Source organism: Hippocampus bargibanti, linkage group LG19 (assembly GCF_051943395.1).
Source record: "Hippocampus bargibanti isolate YZ-2025 linkage group LG19, ASM5194339v1, whole genome shotgun sequence".
Taxonomy (NCBI): domain Eukaryota; kingdom Metazoa; phylum Chordata; class Actinopteri; order Syngnathiformes; family Syngnathidae; genus Hippocampus; species Hippocampus bargibanti.
Window position 1 is genome coordinate 8,107,688 of NC_142752.1, and position 20,821 is coordinate 8,128,508.

The 20,821-nt window shown below is 42.7% G+C and overlaps 3 protein-coding genes across 4 annotated transcripts; 1 reads left to right on the plus strand and 2 right to left on the minus strand.

Moving 5' to 3' along the window:
- The first annotated feature begins 1,304 nt into the window (after positions 1–1,304).
- Positions 1,305–5,908, plus strand: opn8b (opsin 8, group member b). The gene is made up of 4 exons (XM_089022166.1): positions 1,305–1,401; positions 3,314–3,607; positions 3,699–4,027; positions 5,147–5,908. The coding sequence occupies exons 1-4, from the start codon at positions 1,305–1,307 to the stop codon at positions 5,459–5,461; spliced, it is 1,035 nt and encodes a 344-aa protein (XP_088878292.1). The 3' UTR covers positions 5,462–5,908.
- A 335-nt stretch (positions 5,909–6,243) lies between these two features.
- Positions 6,244–13,135, minus strand: mmut (methylmalonyl CoA mutase). Its single transcript, XM_089022590.1, has 13 exons — positions 13,032–13,135; positions 11,971–12,376; positions 11,454–11,821; positions 11,179–11,336; positions 9,820–9,991; positions 9,465–9,713; positions 9,142–9,253; positions 8,937–9,052; positions 8,725–8,840; positions 8,180–8,311; positions 7,954–8,101; positions 7,678–7,845; positions 6,244–6,649 (listed from the first exon to the last, which is right to left on the minus strand). The coding sequence occupies exons 2-13, from the start codon at positions 12,344–12,346 to the stop codon at positions 6,521–6,523; spliced, it is 2,244 nt and encodes a 747-aa protein (XP_088878716.1). The 5' UTR covers positions 12,347–12,376; positions 13,032–13,135; the 3' UTR covers positions 6,244–6,520.
- Positions 13,136–13,397: 262 nt separating this feature from the next.
- fkbp1b (FKBP prolyl isomerase 1B) lies at positions 13,398–20,815 on the minus strand. Of its 2 annotated transcripts, XM_089022047.1 has the most exons (4): positions 20,567–20,808; positions 20,072–20,119; positions 14,947–15,059; positions 13,398–13,970 (listed from the first exon to the last, which is right to left on the minus strand). In XM_089022047.1, exons 1-4 carry the CDS (start codon positions 20,601–20,603, stop codon positions 13,842–13,844), a joined length of 327 nt encoding a protein of 108 aa, XP_088878173.1. In that variant the 5' UTR covers positions 20,604–20,808; the 3' UTR covers positions 13,398–13,841. The 2 variants fall into 2 exon arrangements, with proteins under 2 accessions (XP_088878173.1, XP_088878174.1); XM_089022048.1 differs by lacking the exon at positions 20,072–20,119 and having other exon boundaries at positions 20,567–20,815.
- Between the last annotated feature and the right edge of the window lie 6 nt (positions 20,816–20,821).

Below are 20,821 nucleotides of genomic sequence, written 5' to 3' on the forward strand. Positions count from 1 at the left end.
CACCTTCGATATAGAATAAATCCCCTCCCTGCCCCCCGGGGTGCCTCAGAGGGCAGCATAAAAATACCATAGCATCTGGGATTTCATGAGCACCGCAAAACGGAACAAGAGACAAGAGTAATGTTGCCGAGTGGTCCACGTCGAGTGTATTAAAAAACTTTCCATCTCCTCCGGCTCACTGCTAAACGTGCTCAAATATATCAAATAAATGTGAAATCAAGAATTGACTGCTGCTAATCACATTTTCCAGGTCCTTCTACGATTCCCCTTTATGAGTCTCGCAGTGGAGAAAGTTGCATTTCACTGCAGCAAAGTTATGGAAGGAAGACGAAAGGATAGGAAGAAGTAGAAAAACAAAATACAGGAGCTGCTGTAAAGGCAGACACTCTCGTGGTGCCATTTTGAAGCCAAAAGAACAAAATAACAAATAATATGGAAACAGAAAGAAACAGACAGTCATTGAATCCTAACAAATTTCTGCACCCACGTTGTTGTATGAAGCAGTTTTAGAAGAAAGAGGAGAGGATCGAGTCAACATAAAGCAAAATAATAAACACAACAGTAACATAAAAACATGGACAATTGTGCAATCTGAACAACTTTCCCCATATCTTCTTTGATGTTTAAGTACAAGACAAATAAAAACAAATAATGTGACACAACACATGCAAAGGACACAGTCATTCAATCTTAAGCACTTTCTGCGTCTTTTGTTACATAAAGCAGTTCTTGATAAAAGAGAGGATCAAACGTCCTTTTCACCAATGGATCAGGAACGTCATGGTGAAATGTACATGTCTGCTACAAGCTAAATGTTGAAAGCAAGCATGAAGCTGTCGCATCCATTGACAAAAAGCTATTGTGTCGCATCTCTTGTCCCATGCAAATCCGCTTCAATTCCAAGCCGCGACAGTTCCACATACGCATCGCCGCTCTGTGCTGATGCTCTTTTTTTCTCATAAAATTGGAAATTTGTTTACATTTTTGTCTTCAAATTTCTCCATTTTTTTAACTGCCAGAGATTTGAAGACTTTTTAAAAACTTCCATTGCCAAACTACTATCTTGTCAATGGAACAGCAGAAATGATAGCAGGTTACATCATTCCCCATTTTTCCCATGCATGTAAACTTTGCCATTTTTTATATATGGTCAATTTTGAGTGCCATCACGAGTTCACGGTCTCCATGGCGACATGTGGTGCATTCAGGCTGCTGCGAGGAAGGTAGGTGCAAAGCGGCACATATGGATGTGACACAATCATCGCATGGCAGATGCGCGCCTACTTTCGTCTTCTACCACTAACATGGATTCTTCTCCAACGCCGCTCACGTATGACCGTTATCGTTCCACGCTATCGCCCAGCATGGATATCGGCGCCGGGACATACATGCTGTTTATAAGTAAGTTATTTATTTTTATTAATTTTTTTTTTTCAATAATTTGACACTTGTAAACACTTTGTTTTTTGGCTTGTCTTGTTTATCTTCAACTCATTCTGGCTAAATTAACTAATCAACTGATGCAGTCTTGGGAGGTTTGACAGAGAGCCAAATACTCCTTGCAGGGTCCATTTGAATATAACTGAGGTGTATTAAAAAAGCCCAGAGCTGGGCATAATGAAAAAATAATGGATGTGAAAAAAAATCTAGGCAGTTTTGGAATTTCCTATGTGATGTTAGTTCATGGCAGTTGTTCAACTGGGAATAAAAAGAGCAGGTGGAGTTGAAAAAAATGCAGTTTGAGGCTTCTGAATTGAAGCGGATTTATGCGGGACAGGAGATGTGAGACAATCTCTTTTCGTCAATGGATGTTACAGCTTTGCATATGCTTTCAATATTTAGCTTGTAGTACACGTGCACATTCCACCATGACGTTCCTGATCCACTGCTGAAAAGGATGCTTTGATCCTCTCCTCTTTCATCGCGAACTGCTTCATGTCACAAAGAGGGTACAGCAAGTGCTGAAGAAGGACTGACTCTCTGTGTCTTTGTGTTGTCATATTTGTTATTTTGTTTTTTTTTCCCCAAGATGGCGGCACGTGAACACGCAGCGGCTCCTCTCTGTCCCGGCAAATTGCCGTTTTCGTGTTTATTATGTTTGTCAAAGTCATTATAAGTGCCTTGCACGCTGGGTCCGAGAGGACAGTAATTTCATCTGTGCTGTATGTTATGCATATTAGCGTATTTGACAAAAAGCTGACTTTGACTTCTGTGGTGATATTATCAAAAAATGTGCTCAGTTGTCATTATTACAATTCATTTTAACTGGTTTAGGAGATCAGTGTCAGCATAATTGAGCGGAAACTTGTTTGTTGATGCAAAAAGCTGTTGAAGCTGAAGTACTCACTGGCTGCATCCCGGACTGCGTCTATAATAATGCTGTGCGGTGCTTGTACTGCCTTGCAGATGGAGGAAATGCAAAGGGATTAATCGAGCATGGAATTGACGAGGGGAAAAAATGAACACCCACCAAATCACCATTGATAAAATCATGTCTTTCATTTTGTCACATGATATCCTGATTAAAATTAAAGACAACGAAACTGAAACAAGAAAAAAAACAGGGCTTTAACATATCGTATTTTCTGGTGTATAATAAGGTGAACGTAAAAGCCTTGATTTTCTTCAAAAGATGACCCAGCGCCTTATATGCAGGTGCGCCTTATATGTGAAGTAATATTAAGACACAAAAGGTCTCGTAACTACTGTTTATATATTTACACAATATAATACAATACAATACAATGCAATACAATTCAAACATCCTAATTTAAAGAGCGTTTTCACAACAGCTGGAGCTGTCACAAAGGGCTTCACATAATAGTCAACATAAAGCAAAATAATAAACAAAACAGTAACATAAAAACATGGACAGTTGTGCAATCTTAACAACTTTCTCCATATACTCTGATGTTTTAGGTCAAGACAAAAAAACGAATGATGTGACACAATGCAAAGGACACACACACACACAGTCATTCAATCTTAAGCACTTTCTGCATTCTCTTTGTTGTATGAAGCAGTTCTAGATGAAAGAGGAGAGGATGAAAGTGTCCTTTTCATCAGTGGATCAGTGATGTCATGATGGAATGTGCACATTTGCTACATGCTAAGTTTCTAAAGCAACCGGGAAGCTGGAGCATCTATTGACAAAAAAGATTGTTTCACATCTCCTGTCTCATGTAAATTCGCTTCAATTCCAAGCTGCGACAGTTCCACATAAACAAATTCTCAAAGCCTTTATCTATAATGTAATGTTAACAACTGGTAGACTAAAGAATACAAAATCCTTTAACGTTTTATGTGCTTACAGCCGTGTTCTCCATTGCGGGAAACCTGCTGGTTCTGGTGATGGCCTTCAATCGTTCTTCTCGCATGAAGCCTCCTGAACTGCTGAGCGTCAACTTGGCGGTGACGGATCTCGGGGCGGCGGTCACCATGTACCCTCTGGCGGTGGCCTCGGCCTGGAGCCATCGCTTCCTTGGGGGGGACGCCGCCTGCCTCTACTATGGCCTGGCCGGCTTCTTCTTTGGCGTGGCCAGCATCATGAACCTCATGCTCTTGGCCATCGTGCGCTTGGTGGTCTCCCTGGACCTGCAGTCGCCCAGTGAGTACCAGGAGCTACCAAACACCATTACATCCTTTGAGTTGATCTCGGGAAAGACGATATTGATGCTGATGCATGTGATGTTATCCAGAAGACAAGGTGAGCTGGTGTCAGATGAAGCTCCTGTGTTCCTGGTCTTGGCTCTACGCCCTGCTCTGGGCTCTACTGCCCGTCCTGGGCTGGGGCCGATACGGTCCCGAGCCATTCGGACTGTCCTGTTCACTGGCTTGGGGCCATCTGAGGCACGAGGACTCCTCCTTCGTGGTGGCCATGTTCTGCTTCAACTTGGCTCTTCCGGCAACCGTGATTGTGTGCTGCTACTTTGGCATCGCCATCAAACTCTACGTCACCTACAGGAAGTCAGTGGGCCACAGGCGGCGCCTATCCAACGTACTCAAACTGCACCGTAGGCTCCTCACGGTCAGTTTTGTCCATATTGTTTAATACATTGCCTTTGTTTGCCTGGCTATATCCCAAAGACCCTGATTTAGAACGCCTCTTTGTCAGCATGAAGAACATACATAACTGTGAGAATGGTGACAAAAAAGTAAGAAAAATGTAAAGGTCCGATGGGGATGACAAGAGGCTGCAAGTGGAAATGTGTTCATGGTTCAAATTTGCGGGCTTTAGAAAGATGCAAAAGTAAAAGCATCCTTTTTTCCAAATTGTTGTCAGGTTTGATTGGTAGTTTTGCGGAACGTCAATGGACACCCCCACAGGAATCAACTCTTTTCAGAATCAGAATCATCTTTATTGGCCAAGTACTGTATGTAGAACAGAAGGAATTTGTCTCCGGTAGAACAAGCTGCATTAGTATCACCATAAAAAAGAAATACCAAAGGCTAATCTCATCTCATCTCATCTCATCTAATCTAATCTAATCTAATCTAATCTAATTCCTTCATGTAAATGGTACCTCTCAGGAACAACTGTGAGACAATGTGCAAAGTATCAAGCAGACAGTGGGTTCAAGTGAGTACAGAGCTGCAGCTGCAATGATTATTATTCAGTAGCGCTTGCCTGAGGGGAGTCGCTGGAAAAGGTGGTGGGCAGGGTGCAGAGGGTCCAGTAGGATTTTTCACACTCTTGTCTAAATTCTTGCAGTGTGCAAGTCCTCAAGAGTGGGGAGGCAGTGCCAATACAATGATTATTATTCAGTAGCGCCTGCCCGTGGAGAGTAGCTGGAAAAGGTGGTGGGCAGGGTGCGGAGGGTCCAGTAGGATTTTCCGCGCTCTTGTCTTGATTCTTGCACTGCGCAAGTCCTCGAGAATGGGTAGTGCAGTGCCAATGATTTTTTTTTCAGCGTCCTAACTATTCGTTGATGTCGAATTTTGTCAATTTTTGTGGGGGTCACGAACTAAACCATGATGGAAGAACAGAGGATTGATTCGATGACTGCCTGGTAGAAATGTCGTAGCAACTTTTTACACTTTACTAGTGCTTCTAAAGCCTGATTTTGTTGTTGTTGGGCTTTGGTGAAACATGTAAATGAAGGGTCCACTGTATCATACTCACTTTTACGCTTGTCCTGTGCTGCAGATGGCCGTGGTTATCAGCGTGAGCTTCATCATGTGCTGGTCTCCGTACAGCGTGGTGAGCTTGTGGTCCACCGTGGGGCCCGGTAGCCCCATCTCACCTCACCTGAGCTTGCTGCCCTGCATGTTTGCCAAGAGCTCCACGGCCTGCAATCCTGTCATCTATTACATTTTCAGCCAGAGCTTCAAGCGCGAAGTCAACAGACTGATACGGTGTCGGCCGGAGCTTTCCGGCGGCAAGGACGGCGGTGGTGCCAGGAAAGGAGGGCAAGAGTCCTTATTGGGTTCTAAAGGAGCCATGGCTACAACGGTGGTTTGAAGGGAGACTAAGAACTTGATCAAGGTGGCGCCCGCGGCGGCTTGTGTTCAGATTGGACAATCAGAACACAAGTAATTATTTTCTGACATCCCTCGTGAGCCAAAAATATCAATCACTGGAGTATGAATCAAGTATGGTATGTTAATTCTGGTCACGGTTTTAAACCCGGAAGTGACGGGACTGGAAAATGGTGAACAAATTAGAGTTGGTGACTGACCCTTGCACACCTGTCTAATCGCTGCACTGGAAAAACTGTGACCCCTGATGTTTTTTTGGTAAAACAATGCACTGAGTGACATTTTTTGAGAGAGGTACAAAAACAAAGAACAAAACATGTGATTAAGGATTCTACTCACCATTCCTCCATATGCAGTTGTTGTAATTATACAGTGGGAAGTCTTGTAGATGTTTCTCCTTCACAACCGGGGCGCCGTGAGAGATCATTTGGGTTGCCACTGGGAATTATCTAGAAATCGTAACTATATCTTTGCTCCACCTATGTCATAGAACAATTCTTCCAAAAGATGGCAAAATGGTGCATTGAACCATTCGTAGAGTTCCTACAAATATCAGCGTTGTGTTGCGTTAAACAGGCCAACATTGCACATATTTTCTGTGATGAATAAATTGAGACCAGATCATTATCGTTTCAATTTTCATTATTTTTGTGACATTTTTGTTTTGGCGATGTAGTTAGGGCACATAAAGAGCCTTCAATCAGCCTACCATACACATTTTGTGAATGTGGAAGGAAACTGGTGCAGGCATGGAGACAACATGCATAATGTTAATTTTAAATATTTCATTCATGTTCACTCAATCTGCTCACTGAAACAAAGAGGTTCAGTTGACACCGCAAAGACTTCTGTAACATTTAATTCATAAAAATAGACACAATATATAAATATTCATGATACAGAGTGATGTCAAAATGTTTGGAAAGGCAAATGATAAAGATAACCTAATGCATCAAGCCACGATCATGATTATCGGCCACATATGAGTGGATAACTCTGAACATGTTTTAGTAAAAATGTCTTGAAAATGACAAGCTGGCCTTTACATGGCTTGTCGGATGTTCTCCAGGCTCTTGTGAATGTTGTCCACCACGTCCACGGCGGCCTGCGGGATTCTGGTGCCCGGTCCGAAAATGGCGCTCACGCCGCTCTGGTACAAGAAGTCATAGTCCTGCATATGAAAGAGGACGTTGATGTTAATGTTTGTCTGAATGTTCTTTTCTTGTAATTTATAAATCACAATTCTTCTGAAATGTGTACAGTGATACCACGTCTTCCGAACGCTTTAGCTAACAAACTTTTCGCCTTACGAACATTAAATTTGCGAGTTTTCAGGAAACACACGAGCGCCACAATGTCTGGTGGACTAGTTTTCGGTGGAAGAACACGGCCACACGGCCAAACAGCGCCACCATGGCTGCCAGACTACTTTTCCACACCCACTTTCTTTGAGTGCGCTCAGTGCAGACGTGGTTTGTTATGGACTGTTATGGACTTTGCTTTTTTGGGACCGAAAAAGACCCCATCACAGGCTAGTGTTCAGCCGAATAGGATACAAAACAAAATTACGGTCGAGCAGAAGAAGGAGATGATCAAAAAACACAAACGAGGTGTGCGTTTTTGTGACTGAGCGCCCCAGTACCAGTATGCTAAGTCGACCATTGCTACGTGTGGCTAAGGGTGTTTCTGTGTTGTCTAAGCATCGGTCTCAGGCAATAGAAGAGGTTGAAAAACTTCTGTTGATTTGGATAAACGAAAAGCAGCTAGCAGGGGACAGTGCGAGTGAGGGTATTGTCGCCGAGAAAGCACGGGAACTTCACTATCATCATATCATCAAGAGGCAACTACATCAACGACCATCACAAAGGTAAATAAAACAACTTTATTATACAGTACAGTTTATTTCTTTAATTACAATACAATAGCACATTTATTATACATAAAAAGGTAGATTTTGTGTAGTTTTAAGGCTTATTTAGTAGAAATTTATGTTTTATGGGGACCTGGAAACGGATTATTCTCATTTTTATGGTTTCCTATGGGAATGGGTTTGGAAGACATACTTTTTGCCTTACACACACTTTCTGGGAACCAATTAAGTTTGTAAGATGAGGTATCACTGTATCTCAAAAATGAGCATTGAAACAACAGTGAGCAAACTTTTTATCTCAATTGTACGTAGCCGATCTGGTCATTTACCTGTGGTGGGATGACACCCCCGCAGATTACCAGGATGTCAGGTCGGCCCATTTTGCGGAGCTCTTTGATAAGTTCGGGTACTAAAGTTTTGTGGCCAGCAGCGAGCGTGCTCACGCCCACGCAGTGCACGTCGGCATCCACCGCCTGCTGGGCTACCTCCACCGGCGTCTGGTGGACAGCGCCGTGAGTACAGTTGTTGATCACATGATATTTGGTACCTACAGTAACTTTGCATTTTGTAAGGGCTGATTGATACATCGGCGGCTGATAAAAAACCTGAAAGAGCGGCCCGATATCCACATCAAATCCAAGGTCGGCGAACCCCGTGGCGATCACCTTGGCACCTCGGTCGTGGCCATCTTGACCCATCTTGGCCACCAGGAGACGAGGATTTCGCCCTTCCTGGTTCTTAAATTCAGCCACTCTGTGATCATGATTGCGGGATCAACATTTTTTTGCGGTGAAGGAATATATGCTTGTGACTATTCCCCGTCTGCAGTACCTGCTGAGAGCCAAGGCGATTTCTTCATGCTCGCCATACTCGCTGCGGTACGCGCCGCTCACCATGCGGCTGCTGGCCTTGTGCTCACCAAACACTTTCTTCATGGCATCCGTGATTTCACCCACGGAACATCTGCACTCAACAAGGAGAAATATATGTATGAGATTATAGCTTGGTCTTATCATTTTTATATATTTTTCATCTTTCACCGTTCGTAGGTTATAGTTTTTTTATTCAATTAGTTTATTTTTCCACTTGTTACTGAAAACGATTTGCCTGCAAATTGGACAAGAACAAGGCTGACTTACAAATAGTGAAAACCGTGAACCACAGAAGCCCATTGAAATAGAATAGATAATGTTCAAATATAAAATTTGTTGTTTGGACATCAAGATGGCGCCGCGAGAGTGGCTGCTTTTACAGCAGGTTCTGTATTTTGTTTTTTCTACTTCTTCCTTTCCTTTCATCACTTTGCTGCTATGATATGTAAATTTCTCCACTGCGAGACTAATAAAGGCTCATCCAATCCAATAGTAAGTACAAACCTGGCACGTGCTGCCTCCACAGCCAAAGCCAGCAGGTTTCCGTCTTGTGTGCGGGCGCATTCCTCGATGGCAGCCAGGCACTTGTGGGCAGCTTCTATATCGCGACTCTCCCGTACCTGTCACATATATTTTAAACATTTATATCTTTACTTTGCTATGAAAGTCGGAAATAGTAATAATAACATTAAAAGTGCATTTGGCATAGTTGACACCTTCTTCAACTTTTCAATCTGTTTCTGTCGGACCAATGTGTTATCGATGGCCAGCACTTCCACCGTCTCTTCCTTCTCCAAACGGTACTTGTTCACCCCGACGATAACCTCTGACCCTGGGGAAGGAATTTCCAAATGCCATCAGTTAAAAAGATGGATGCTTGGCAGTAGCATGGAAACGTTGATTGTGCGAATGTGAGCGTACGTGAATCGATACGGGCCTGTCTGCGTGCTGCGCATTCCTCAATGCGGAGTTTGGGAATGCCCTCAGCCACTGCCCGGGCCATGCCCCCCATCTCTTCGATCTCCTGGATGAACTGAGGAAAAAAAACAACACAAAAATAGGAGGCATTGTCTTACTTAAAGTCTCAACTCATTCACAGTGGCAGCATTTTCCTCCTATTTTCATCCAAATCTATAAAGGATTGTAATTTTTCATGAGATTTGGAATGTAACATATAAATAGTTCACGAATTGTAGAATTGTAGGCCACGATGACCCGTCTGCCCTGTCATGTTTCCCACGCACCTTCAAAGCAGTGTTGTAGAGATTATCGGTGAGTGACTCCATCATGTGCGAGCCCCCCCACGGATCGGCCACCTTAGGGATGCCAGACTCCTCCTGGATGATGATCTGCGTGTTGCGAGCGATCCGAGCACTCTTCACGGTAGGCAGACCCAAGGCCTCATCAAAAGAGTTAGTGTGGAGAGACTGCGTGCCTCCGAAAACGGCCGCCATGGCCTCAATGACCGTGCGGATCACGTTGTTATACGGGTCCTGGGGAAGAGTCCATTTGTAAGGCATGGGCTGAATGGCCTTTTGTAAAATTAGCATGACATTGACTTGAAAACTCTGCAAACTTGATAGTGAATGATGGACTTACCTGCTCCGTTAGAGACCAACCAGACGTTTGGCAGTGAGTGCGGAGGAGGAGGGACTTGTCATTTTGCGGCTGGAACTTTTCCCGCAGTAACGTTGACCACAGCTTCCTTGCCGCCCGCAGCTTGGCGATTTCCATGTAGAAGTTCATGCCGATACCCCAGAAGAACGACAATCTGCATTGGTAGAAATATATCTGTATAGATTTATCTGCATATATATCTGATATATGGTATTCATCATATAGTTTTAAAATAATTTCAGTTTGACAATACATATTTATATTTTAATTAAAAAGTGCAAAATAAACGAGTGATTTTTTTCTTTTAGAAGAAGAAAAGTTACACTTTTTTAAAATCATTCATGGCTAGATGTGCAAAAATGTGTCCACGACAGTGCCAGGGTTTTTGTCATTGTCACTCGAATTCCAGGATTCACAGAATATTGGGTTTTAGGACTATATCAACATTCAATACAGCATTAGAAACCTTAGACTCTCTTATTTCATCAGAAACAAAGAGGTAATTCCTAAATTATATGGGTCTGGAGTTTATATGCTTGAAATGAGGGCGGCTGTCCAAAATACAATGCAATATATACATATTGGTTTATATAGCGCTTTAACAACTGAAGCCTGGAACAAAGCGCTAACATGGAAAAATGGAAATGCTGCCCCCTTGTGGGAGGGAAAAAAATTGCCAGAGCCCAAAGCACTTTATCGGCACCCTAACAAGAAAAAACAAAACCCCCCAAAAAATTGTGAATGGCGCTCTATGTCATATTTTCAATTCCTGAATAAATTCGTGAATGGCAGCGAGTGACTTCATTGCAAAACTGACGAACGAAAACAAAGGAACATTTGGTTGATTGTGTCTCCCTGGAGGACATGATAAAAATGAAATGGCCCTTGATAAGAAAAAGCTTCACTGCACCTGCAATAAAAATAAATAAATAAATAAATAAATAAATAAAGATTGTCAAAGTATTTAAAGTATAGTCTCTTGCAAGCAAGTTGTCTATTGTTAGACATCACAAATGGCATGTCTGGCTCAGGTTGCCTGCTGAAAGGAGAAAATGGCTTTTGTGAAAAAGCCTTTCATTGAAAGTGCCATCTGTGAACGGACTGCGTCTGCCGCAGCCTCGCTGAACCCTCATGTCAATGTACCGTTTTGCAATTATCAAATGGCGGTGCCAGACCGCACTTGGGAATGAAAGCAATTTCAAGTGAAAGAATTGTAACATGTGTCAGGAGCATCACCTCTGCACTGGGTGGTAGCGCTGCAGCTGCGCGGCAAGTTGCGAACGATCACTGAATGTAAAATGATTTCCAACCCGCAAAAATTGGGTGTCGCTGTTATTTCACCTGGGAGCAAACTCGTCAATGGTCAAGCCAGCTTTAAGTCCGGTGCGACAGTACTCCAGCCCGTTGGCGATAGTGTAGGCCACTTCCAAGATGGCGTCGGCACCCGCCTCCTGAAGATGGTAGCCGCTGATGGAGATGGAGTTGAACTTGGGCATGTGCTTGAAAAATGACAAACCATGAGCATAGACAGCAATTTGATTACAAACAATTACTTTTACTTTACTTTTACTACACAAAAAAAGCAAAATACATACACACGGGTTGACTGTGCTTACCTGGGATGTATACGCAAAGATATCGGCGATGGCGTGCATGGAAGGTTCCGGTGGGAAAATGTAGGTATTCCGCACCATGAACTCCTTCAAAATGTCATTCTGGATGGTTCCGGTGAGCTTGGCTTTGGGCACACCCTGTTCCTCGCCTGTGACGATGAACATAGCGAGCACCGGGATGACGGCTCCATTCATGGTCATGGACACGGACATCTTCTCCAATGGGATGCCATCAAAGAGCATCTTCATGTCCTCAACCGTGTCAATGGCCACTCCCGCCATGCCAACGTCGCCGTGCACCCGCGGGTTGTCCGAATCATAGCCGCGGTGCGTGGGGAGATCGAAGGCGACTGAGAGGCCCTGCTGTCCCGCTGAGATTTAGGAAAATGTGAAAAAAAATCAATGAATATTTCTTTGCAAAATGTGCCACTAAATTTTCTACTTGCAGCCCTAAAATTTCATGTATTAAAATTTGAAACATGCATAAATGTCAGGATATCTGACCTTAGATCTGCATTACCTTTGATGTTATCTCTGTAAAATTTGTTGCTCTCTTCCACGGTACTGAATCCTGCATACTGCCTGATGGTCCACGGTCTGCTCGTGTACATGGTGGGATAGGGCCCCCTAGTGTAGGGAAACACCCCAGGCAACTCGTCCGCGCTCGCATCTGAATCAGCCTTGGTGTACACCGGCTTGATGTCGATGCCCTCGGGCGTATGCCATATCAGGTCCTCCGGATTCTTCCCCTTTAGTTGCTTCTTGGCCAAGGCGGCCCACTGGGTGTGAAGCTCCAGTTGGTCCCCACGCAGGGCTGAGGTGTGAATGCCACAGGTGTAGAGTGGAATCCGGGCAAAGAGCCGGGTGGCTGTGCACACTCTCTGTGCCGTTAGCATGGTTACACTGGGCTCACACACATGGATGACCTGAGGGAGGTAAACATGAAGGTGAAATACGTAGTAGTATGTTCATTTATGTTAGTTATTTATTTGGAGGAGCATACTTTTTCTGTTCCCAATGGATGCCAAAATATTTACATGTGGCAGACAAATACTTGACTACCACTTTAGGGATTTAGTTTTTTTCACTTTCCTTAAAAATGTATTTGTCATGTTCATCTGACGTTTCTGGTTTGAACACGTATGCATGTGTCGTTATGATAATAAGTGGCTGTTTTTGGTTCTTGGCGTGCATAATCAATATGATCAAGCATTCCCCAAGCTGACAATATTGGAAAATAATATGGACAAGAGACGTCACATTAGCATTGTTTGCTAAAAGCTAGTCGAAGAGGTTAGAATGTCTCAGAGACAATAATACAGCTAAACGATGTTGAACACGTCAACAACCGGAACACGACCTTAATAGTGTGCATTCGTTACAAACTAGACAATGTTAAGTTAAAGTCGGGAAATTGTATTTTAAGTAACGGTAGAAAAAAAGTTCAGCTGCGTGCAGCGGCTACGAAGCCAACGGTGGCGAATCGAAATATTTGACAAGGTGCGTCGACAAAGTGGACGTTTTATTCGTGTCGTTCGTTTGATGGCACATCTTTCGTTCCATATTTTAACATTTTCTGACCTTGTTTATTCTTCTTGTTGGCCTTAAAGGTTGGCAAAAGGCGTGCGTGCGTTCATCCAATGGACTCTCATTACTAATGACATTAGCCAATGAAACGCCGGGTGTCTAAACTAGAAGGCGGAAGTAACTAAACACCATTTCCGCCCCAGCGTCCATTTATAATAACGTTTATAAAACAAATTCAAACTGAAAATCGGTGATGGTGATATCATTTATGACGTCTTGTGAGCCATGTGTTCCCAATAGTGACTATCTTAAGGTTACTAAAATATATACAGCATTTTTTTTGGCAGAATGTGTTGCTTGATATATAAAATACGTATGTTAAAAAAATCATTCTGATGCAAATGTTTTACACAGGACACATTATTGTCAACATGTCATTTTTATTCCAGAACAGAGTTGGTCAACAAAATAGTAATCAGAAACGGTTCTGCACAGCATGAGACCAAATCGACAATCGCACGTGCAGTAAATGCTTTTTATTAGGGGGCGGAGGGTAGTTACAAATACATAATTATTTCCTTCACTCTGCAAGATTTTTGTGAGCAATCAGTAGGACAAACCCTGATTAAAGTGACGATGCAGTCAGGTCAGTAGTTTGCGTTGAAATGTCAAAAATAACCAGTCAAGATGCAGGGACTTTTGTCATGTGCTTATACTCAGTTGCTAATACTGTAAGGCAGTGAGTGTTTTGATTGCAAAATAGTTGGACTTTCAGGTTGAAATGCATTTCAAGAGTAAATGGAACAAGAGATGGGTGGCGGTGGGAGGGAAGCTGCGCACCGAGCAGGTCCTTATAAAAAAGTTTCACTCCAGTTTGAGGAGCTCAACATCAAAAACGAGTGTTGCGTTGGGAGGGATGACGCCGGGGTGGCCCGTGAGGCCGTAAGCGACATCCGGTGTGCAGGTGAGCTTCACCCTCTGGCCGAGGCTCATCTGAGGGACGACACACAATGCTTCATTAGTAAAATACACATGTAAAACTTTTAATACATGACCGAGACATGTTTAAAAGACTTATAATAGAATGGGCAAAAACGTGTATGTTGAAATTGTCAGTCAGCATGTGTTGGTCCAAACTTGTATTTCGGTATATGTAACCTGTTAATGGACAGTATAACAGACGGTCTGACCACCTATTCATAAAGCGCCTTTTTGTTCTGCGGTCATGAAATCTCTTCTTGATATGTTGATGGGGTAAAATTGCAAGAAGCAAAATTAGCCGATTCCCATGTGATACATAAAAGTGAATGGAAATATTGCAAAACACACCAGGTCTGTTACATTTTAACATTGTTGTACTGTATTCTGAATTAAATTTGGATTTGCCTTTATAGTCTCACAATGGAGAAATTTACATTTCACAACTGCAAAGTGATGAAAGGAAAGAAAGTAGAAAAACAAAATACATGGGCTGCTGGAAAGGCAGCCACTCTCGCGGCTTACTTGTGAGTAAGTGACACTCACCCTTTAAATTGTGTTAATTTTTTAAATATATATTGCTGTAAACCTATTTTTCCAAATATAATTATGTTCTCAATAGGGGGTTGGAGTCTTTTCCAAAATTCATGGTGTATTTTCACATTTCCATAATTGTGCAGCCCTATGCACAAGGTGCTAATGTAGCCTGCATTCTTCTTACTGTGCAGGAGAGGGCGCTCTTAAACCGTGCCTAAAGCCAGCTCATATCATCTATCCATTTTCCGTACCTGTTATCCCTCCTTATTTTATTAAATCCTGTCTTCCGTTAATGATCTAAGAACATGGTGCTTTGGTTACTCATTGTGCTCCCATGCAGTCAAACAACGCATCCCTAAAATAAAACCAATCAACGTTTACATTTCGAGTGGCTGGTGCAAGTAGCTTGTTTACAATCAATACAATATAGTATGAATACTCAATTTTGACTGACCTGAGCCACACCTTCTTCCCAGCCTTTGATCACCTCGTTGCGTCCGATCTTGAATTTGAAGGGCTTGTTTCGATCTCGAGATGAGTCAAACTTTTTGCCATTCTGCAGCATACCTGACAAGGAAAAGAAGTTTTCAAACGGGGCCTTTTTAGGATTTAATTGGACAATTTGAAGTGTGACAGTGGATGTGGGGAAGGAGGGATATCTTTACAGAATCTTGCGTGGGTTTCAATTCTCCCCAATGTGCAAAGGCAGACTATGAATCAGGAAGCAGGTGACCTGGTTTCTTAGATTACTATTTTTAAATTATCAACTAGGTCGTCAATTGTCAGCACGTCAAGGGAGAAAACGAATAAAAAGTAAAAACCCAAATGGGATAAAAATGTCAGAATCTGAGCTTTTTTATTCTTCTTATTATAAGTGTTATTGTACACTGAATAACATGTCAAGTTTTAAAAAAAAGCACTACCCCCAAACCTAGCATCACATTTCTAACAGCAGAAGCTATGTATGTAGAACAGTAATATTGATCCTAACTCTAGTTAATAATGGTGTTTCAAATCGTTTGATAACATTAAGGTAAAAAGGCGAAGATTGAAATAGTCAAAGTGTAATTCTCTTTCATGTGACTGTAAACTTCAATTTTGAGTGGCAGTAAACCGCATCAACCCTCTTCCAGTTTACGGCCCCTTAAAGGACAACCGACGTCTCCGGACAAGTTGTGTCCATAATTTGTTAAATTGTCTTCAAATGACTTCTACTGAGCGTATTTTACAAAGATTCCACCGCATATAGCTATATTTTACGTTTTAAGACTCGCGTTGAATATTCAGGATGTCTTGTTTTTGAGTTGGTGACGAGTCCGTACGTGACGTCACTAAAGGACCGCCCCCTGACCGTAAAAAAGACACATTGTAGCGGTCCTTCCATCACGTCAATGTATTTTGCTGTACTTGTTTGATCTGGGGACTTCGTCCAAGCGCCATATAAGAAATTTATCAGCCTGTGGAGGTGGCCACAGGAGGTCGCCATTTTGTGCCTCTTTTTTTTGGGTGAGAGATTTCCCCCCAATGTTGCCTCAAAATGGCAAAAATAAATTATTTAATCGATTGAAAACATGTATGCTTTCCTCTTCAGAACTATTTGAATCATATTCATAACTGGATGTGTAACAAGAAAGCATATTCTCCAAATCTGAAGCCATTGTTTTGATTCACTAGCAATGCAAGACGTCTTGGCGTGATGTCACGAACTGGGGGCGGGACTTTGTGAAAATGCCCAATTCTGAGCTCAATTTTTTTGCAGATTTTGGACACTTTAAGTCATTTTTATTGGTGTTTTTCATTTGACTAAAATATCATTGGGTATTTTAGATGCACGTTTTTCTGATGTCAGTTAAATAACAAAAAAGTGACGTCGGTTGTCCTTTAATTTATGTCAGCCTGTGTTCACTCGGCGAGTGTGAATAGTTGTGGCTCTAAAGACGTTGTGTGAACGTCACACTTTAACGCCATAGCTTGCGTCGCCTCTCCGCTTTCACCGGCCGTCTAAATTTAGCGGCTGCTGGCATATAAGAATCACACAAGGCTTGCCCGATGTTAGCTGGGTCGGTATCGGTTCCAAACAAGGAAGTCACCAAGTTCAGGCAAAGGTGGGCCAACACCTGACATTGGTGCATCCTCGTGGTGCACTGGTATTGCCAAACAGTGATTCTCCCATGGTCCATAAGTTGAACGGAAACCATGCATCGGGGAAAGCGCAAAAAAATAAGACATTTGAAGACTATTTTGGCTTAGAAATGTAACCGGATTAGTGGAGCTAGGAAACATGCGGATCAAACCTCTAAAGATGGAGGACACTGATTTGCTGTGGCGACCCCTTGAAGGGAAAAGCCGAAAGGAAAAGAAGTGGAGCTAGGAAATATGTAGTGGGAACACTTGCTGGGGCTCCTGGATGGTTCGGTTCCTGAATGAATATCTTCTGACTTATTTTGTGGGTGAAGTTATACAATAAGGGTGTGTCGTCCAGACTTACAGCGGTGTTAAGCCTACTTTATTAGGCACACTATTTTGCAGTGACGTGGTAGAAGAAGACCTGTGTAAAACTGAACAGGGACGCATATATTTTGGCTGACTTTGTGGGAATTATTTATCACAGTTGGCTAAAACTAGTCAATGATGGTGCATGTAATTTTATGTCACTATTATTACAGTTTTCTATATATTCTCTGCTCGCAACTATCACAATGTCAATTGGAATTGTGTATTATTATTATTAGTTATTATTTTTGTTGCTGCTATAGTATTTTTTGATGCATTCCCTCCCGCTATCAGCTCTGGGTGCACGGGCGGGGTTGGCAGTTCTCATCCCTTCCGGATCCTGACGCCGCCCGTTATGACTCTCAAGAGAAAACTCCAAGCCCTTTGGCTGCGTCGGCACAAAAAACGGAGAGAGAGAGAAAAAAAAACTGAAGCGTTAACAGAGGCGGGGTTATTTTTACTCCGCCATATCCTGTCGCGCAGCCATCTCGCCCACCCGTCCCCTAACCCCCCACCCGTCTGCCTCCCCCGACACAGTCTGGAGGAGCTGCCAGCATGACACTTCCGCCTGCATTAAAAAGGGTGGACAAGAAAAAAAAGCTGCATGTCAGGCTTAATGGTTGAGCTCATACTGCAGTTGACACAAATGTAGCTTTAGGTGGAGCAATGGTGGGAAAACGGTGGTCTGAGGTTGATATAAATCCAAAAGTGATCTATTTTGCATAGATGCCTGCTTAATTCAATTAATTCCAATGATCCTCATGGAACGTTTTTAATTTAGAAAATTCCGCATCTCGGCTACTCACAACTCACAGAAATTTACTGAAAGAAATCTAGACATTTGCCGTTCATTTTCCACCACCTGAATCCCTTTTTTTTGTACACAATGTTGTGATCAGCGAGCGAATCATGTGAATAATCACAACAGATTACTTTGCACGACTCAAAGGTCCGTGTACAAGCCCGAGCAGCTTTTCTTAAAAATGTCAACCACATGACCACTCGCTCGCCATATTTAGGAATCTCTTGCCACCCGCCCGAGTCATGAGAGGGTCAGCTGCACCGCCGTTTAAGCGAGTGTCTGCTCTGAGTGTGTGTCTGCATGGTTAGGATCCCAAAGTGACGATCACAAATAGACACGTCCAGTGTTCCCATTGAGATTGGGATGAAGTGAGGAGATTGGAATGTGACGTTTGGTTACACTAGGGGAAGAAAAAAAAAGCCACAACAAAATACTTAATCTAAAACAAATAGCCTCTTTATCTTTGCTACTATTTATCGAGGCAGGAAGCCTCGGAGCGCTTAGCATCTTAAATCTATGGCTAACCGCTATCACCAGACTTCCTTCTCACCGGTATCTCAGTTTGATCTCTGCTCTTATGAAACAAAATGAGCGCCAGGCATTGACCCAGAGAGGCGGCATAGACGCCGACATAAAACTACTGTTTTGTGATTTATTTATTTTTTTGCGGTGGGAGTCAAGAGATCAACCTTCATCACAGTGCTGCACCCACACACAATGATGACAAATATTTCTCACAATGTATCATTATCCACCTGTATATGCGTGTCAAATTTGGTAACCAGGTAACTGACACACTAAATTTCTCAGCCAAGTTTATCTGTGAAGGATTTTATGAGTGGGCCTAATTGACCTTAAAATGAAAGATTTTCATTCTAAATGGGGCAAAAACTGGCTCCTTCATTTTGTCCGTCAACTCGTGACGGACATGCCAACCCAATTTGCCGCTGCTGAGTGAAACTGGGTTTTGAAGGACCGACCCGAGTTTTCATGCCCGCCATTTCTCTTTCGCAGAGTCGATAACCGTTTTATCGGTCGGTGGCGTTTGTGTGGTTGTCTGGCTGCATTGGAGCAAGCAGCAAGATGATTTAATGAATCAAAATTGGGGCGGACAGGCAGAGTGAGAGCACGCGGAGGATGTGAGTGACGCACACCGATGGAGAAATCAAGTCAGTCGGGAGGGAGGCGGACGTGGGGGTGTTGTGACACCTTGTTTGGAGGACTGCGGCAATAACACGAATGGCATTGATGCTTCTTGGCTGTTAGATCATACACTATTCATTCCCCTGACTATTTCTCAGTTCATCGTTTGCATATTAGATAATATTTTTAACACTATTTATGAGCATTCAGTTAAGGCCTGTGTAAGCTCTGTTAGCATATGTTGTTATCCACAGGTAATAAAGTAGCAGCTGTATGATGGTTCCTAACCGTAGTAAAGATATACATTCATAGTTGTACAATAAGATTGACAGCAACTCATCGAAATAGTGTTTTAATATGTTTTATTAGCTCAAAGCCCTCGAGAAGTGTGTGAAAGGGGTGATCGTCTAATTTTGTAAAAAATATAATTTGTCTGAATATGAATTTATCACTGAGTATCGTGCTTAAGTTATTATAATGATTCAGAGAGCATCTCAACGCAGCGACAATCGGTTTGTGACAAAGATGGCGACAGAGTGGCGAGGCAGTTTTAATAGACGCCTCATAAACCTGCCGATCAGCAGCTCAACATAGCATTTTGTTTTGTTTACTTTCTGTCTGCCCTACTTGTCTGCACCCAACAAGCGCCCAAGGCACGTGCTAACCCAAATGTGTTTCCCTCGTCTCAAAGCGGTGAAGTTCACCAAAAAAGGGTCTTTCTGAACAAAAAAAGAAAGGCTAGCATGAAGTATAGACATGCTAGATGGTCAATTGAGGCCAGCATGGGACAGCATTGGGATAAATCGCCTTGGGACCATTCCACAAGCTATGGGTTGATCGCGATCGACTGGTTGGGCACCGCTGCATTTGAAGGAGCCCATACCACATACCATGTAAGTAAATATCGATGACAGTCAATTGGAAGACCATGTGACACACTGGAGCAGCAGGACATAATCTCGTTAAAAAACAGACGATGTGGGACCATATTAGGCACGCAGAGGACAATAAGTGAACAGATGGCATAAGACCACATGCGAGAAAATTCGACGGTACTCGGTAACATAAGACTATGCAGTATTGTCCGATGAAAGGGCATCAGACAATACAAGACCGTGAACAAAAATTGTGACTCACTAACCTATATAATGAACCACACACGTCTGACCCTTCTTTGGAAATGTGCTTCCTAGGGGACACAAATACAGATGGGATTACATTACACTCAAAAATTTGCAGTCCAACCTTTGCACATATTTTCAATTATTGTAAAAAGCAAGTACTTTCGAAGCATGATCACACATTCATTAGTGTTTTCTAGTACTGTACATGCGAAACTCTTCAATTGGACATTATGTTACTCAGTTTTTTATTACATGTAAATCAACGTACAACACATTTAAATGGAACCGGTTAGCATTTTTGTTTGGTTTATGTTTTGTTTTAGGAAGGCTGGAACAAATTAATTGACTTTTCATTCATTTCGCGAGAGGTTGATTTGAAATGTTGAACCTAGCCAACACGAATAAAGACGATAACGAGCAGATATAATATCAAAAAAATTAAGGCATAATAATTCAGAGAAAATGAATAAGGGGAGAGAGAACTACTCAGCCCCTTAAGATAAGCAACTTACCATCACCGGGAGATATTGTCTCGACTTCCACGCCCATGGTTCTGCGATACGTCGTAGACTTTTAGACGTGGAACACAAGTCCGTACCAGGAGAACGTTTCCCCGTATGCCCGCTACCGTTACACCTCGGTGTCCGCCGATGGACAGCATGCAGTAGTCACCCGACCGCTGCCGTGAGCCTCCCAGCTAAGATAACGTAAAAGAGAGCAAGCGAATAGTGGAGACTTCCACTGGGGGTGGGCTGTTACAATATGGC

What these genes read in the sequence shown, in the direction of transcription:
- fkbp1b (XM_089022047.1), bottom strand. Translation starts at nt 20,603, where the DNA reads ATGGGCGTGGAAGTCGAGACAATATCTCCCGGTGATG. An exon ending in GTGTGTGGTTCATTATATAG is followed by an intron (nt 15,060 to 20,071) that starts GTTAGTGAGTCA and finishes TTTCCTTGTCAG; the next exon opens with GTATGCTGCAGAATGGCAAA. An exon ending in GGGAAGAAGGTGTGGCTCAG is followed by an intron (nt 13,971 to 14,946) that starts GTCAGTCAAAAT and finishes GTCGTCCCTCAG; the next exon opens with ATGAGCCTCGGCCAGAGGGT.
- opn8b (XM_089022166.1), top strand. Translation starts at nt 1,305, where the DNA reads ATGGATTCTTCTCCAACGCCGCTCACGTATGACCGTTATCGTTCCACG. An exon ending in GACATACATGCTGTTTATAA is followed by an intron (nt 1,402 to 3,313) that starts GTAAGTTATTTA and finishes ATGTGCTTACAG; the next exon opens with CCGTGTTCTCCATTGCGGGA. An exon ending in CCTGGACCTGCAGTCGCCCA is followed by an intron (nt 3,608 to 3,698) that starts GTGAGTACCAGG and finishes GATGTTATCCAG; the next exon opens with AAGACAAGGTGAGCTGGTGT.
- mmut (XM_089022590.1), bottom strand. Translation starts at nt 12,346, where the DNA reads ATGCTAACGGCACAGAGAGTGTGCACAGCCACCCGGCTCTTTGCCCGG. An exon ending in ATCGCCTTGGCTCTCAGCAG is followed by an intron (nt 8,102 to 8,179) that starts GTACTGCAGACG and finishes TCATGATCACAG; the next exon opens with AGTGGCTGAATTTAAGAACC. An exon ending in GGGGTGTCATCCCACCACAG is followed by an intron (nt 6,650 to 7,677) that starts GTAAATGACCAG and finishes TTTCATATGCAG; the next exon opens with GACTATGACTTCTTGTACCA.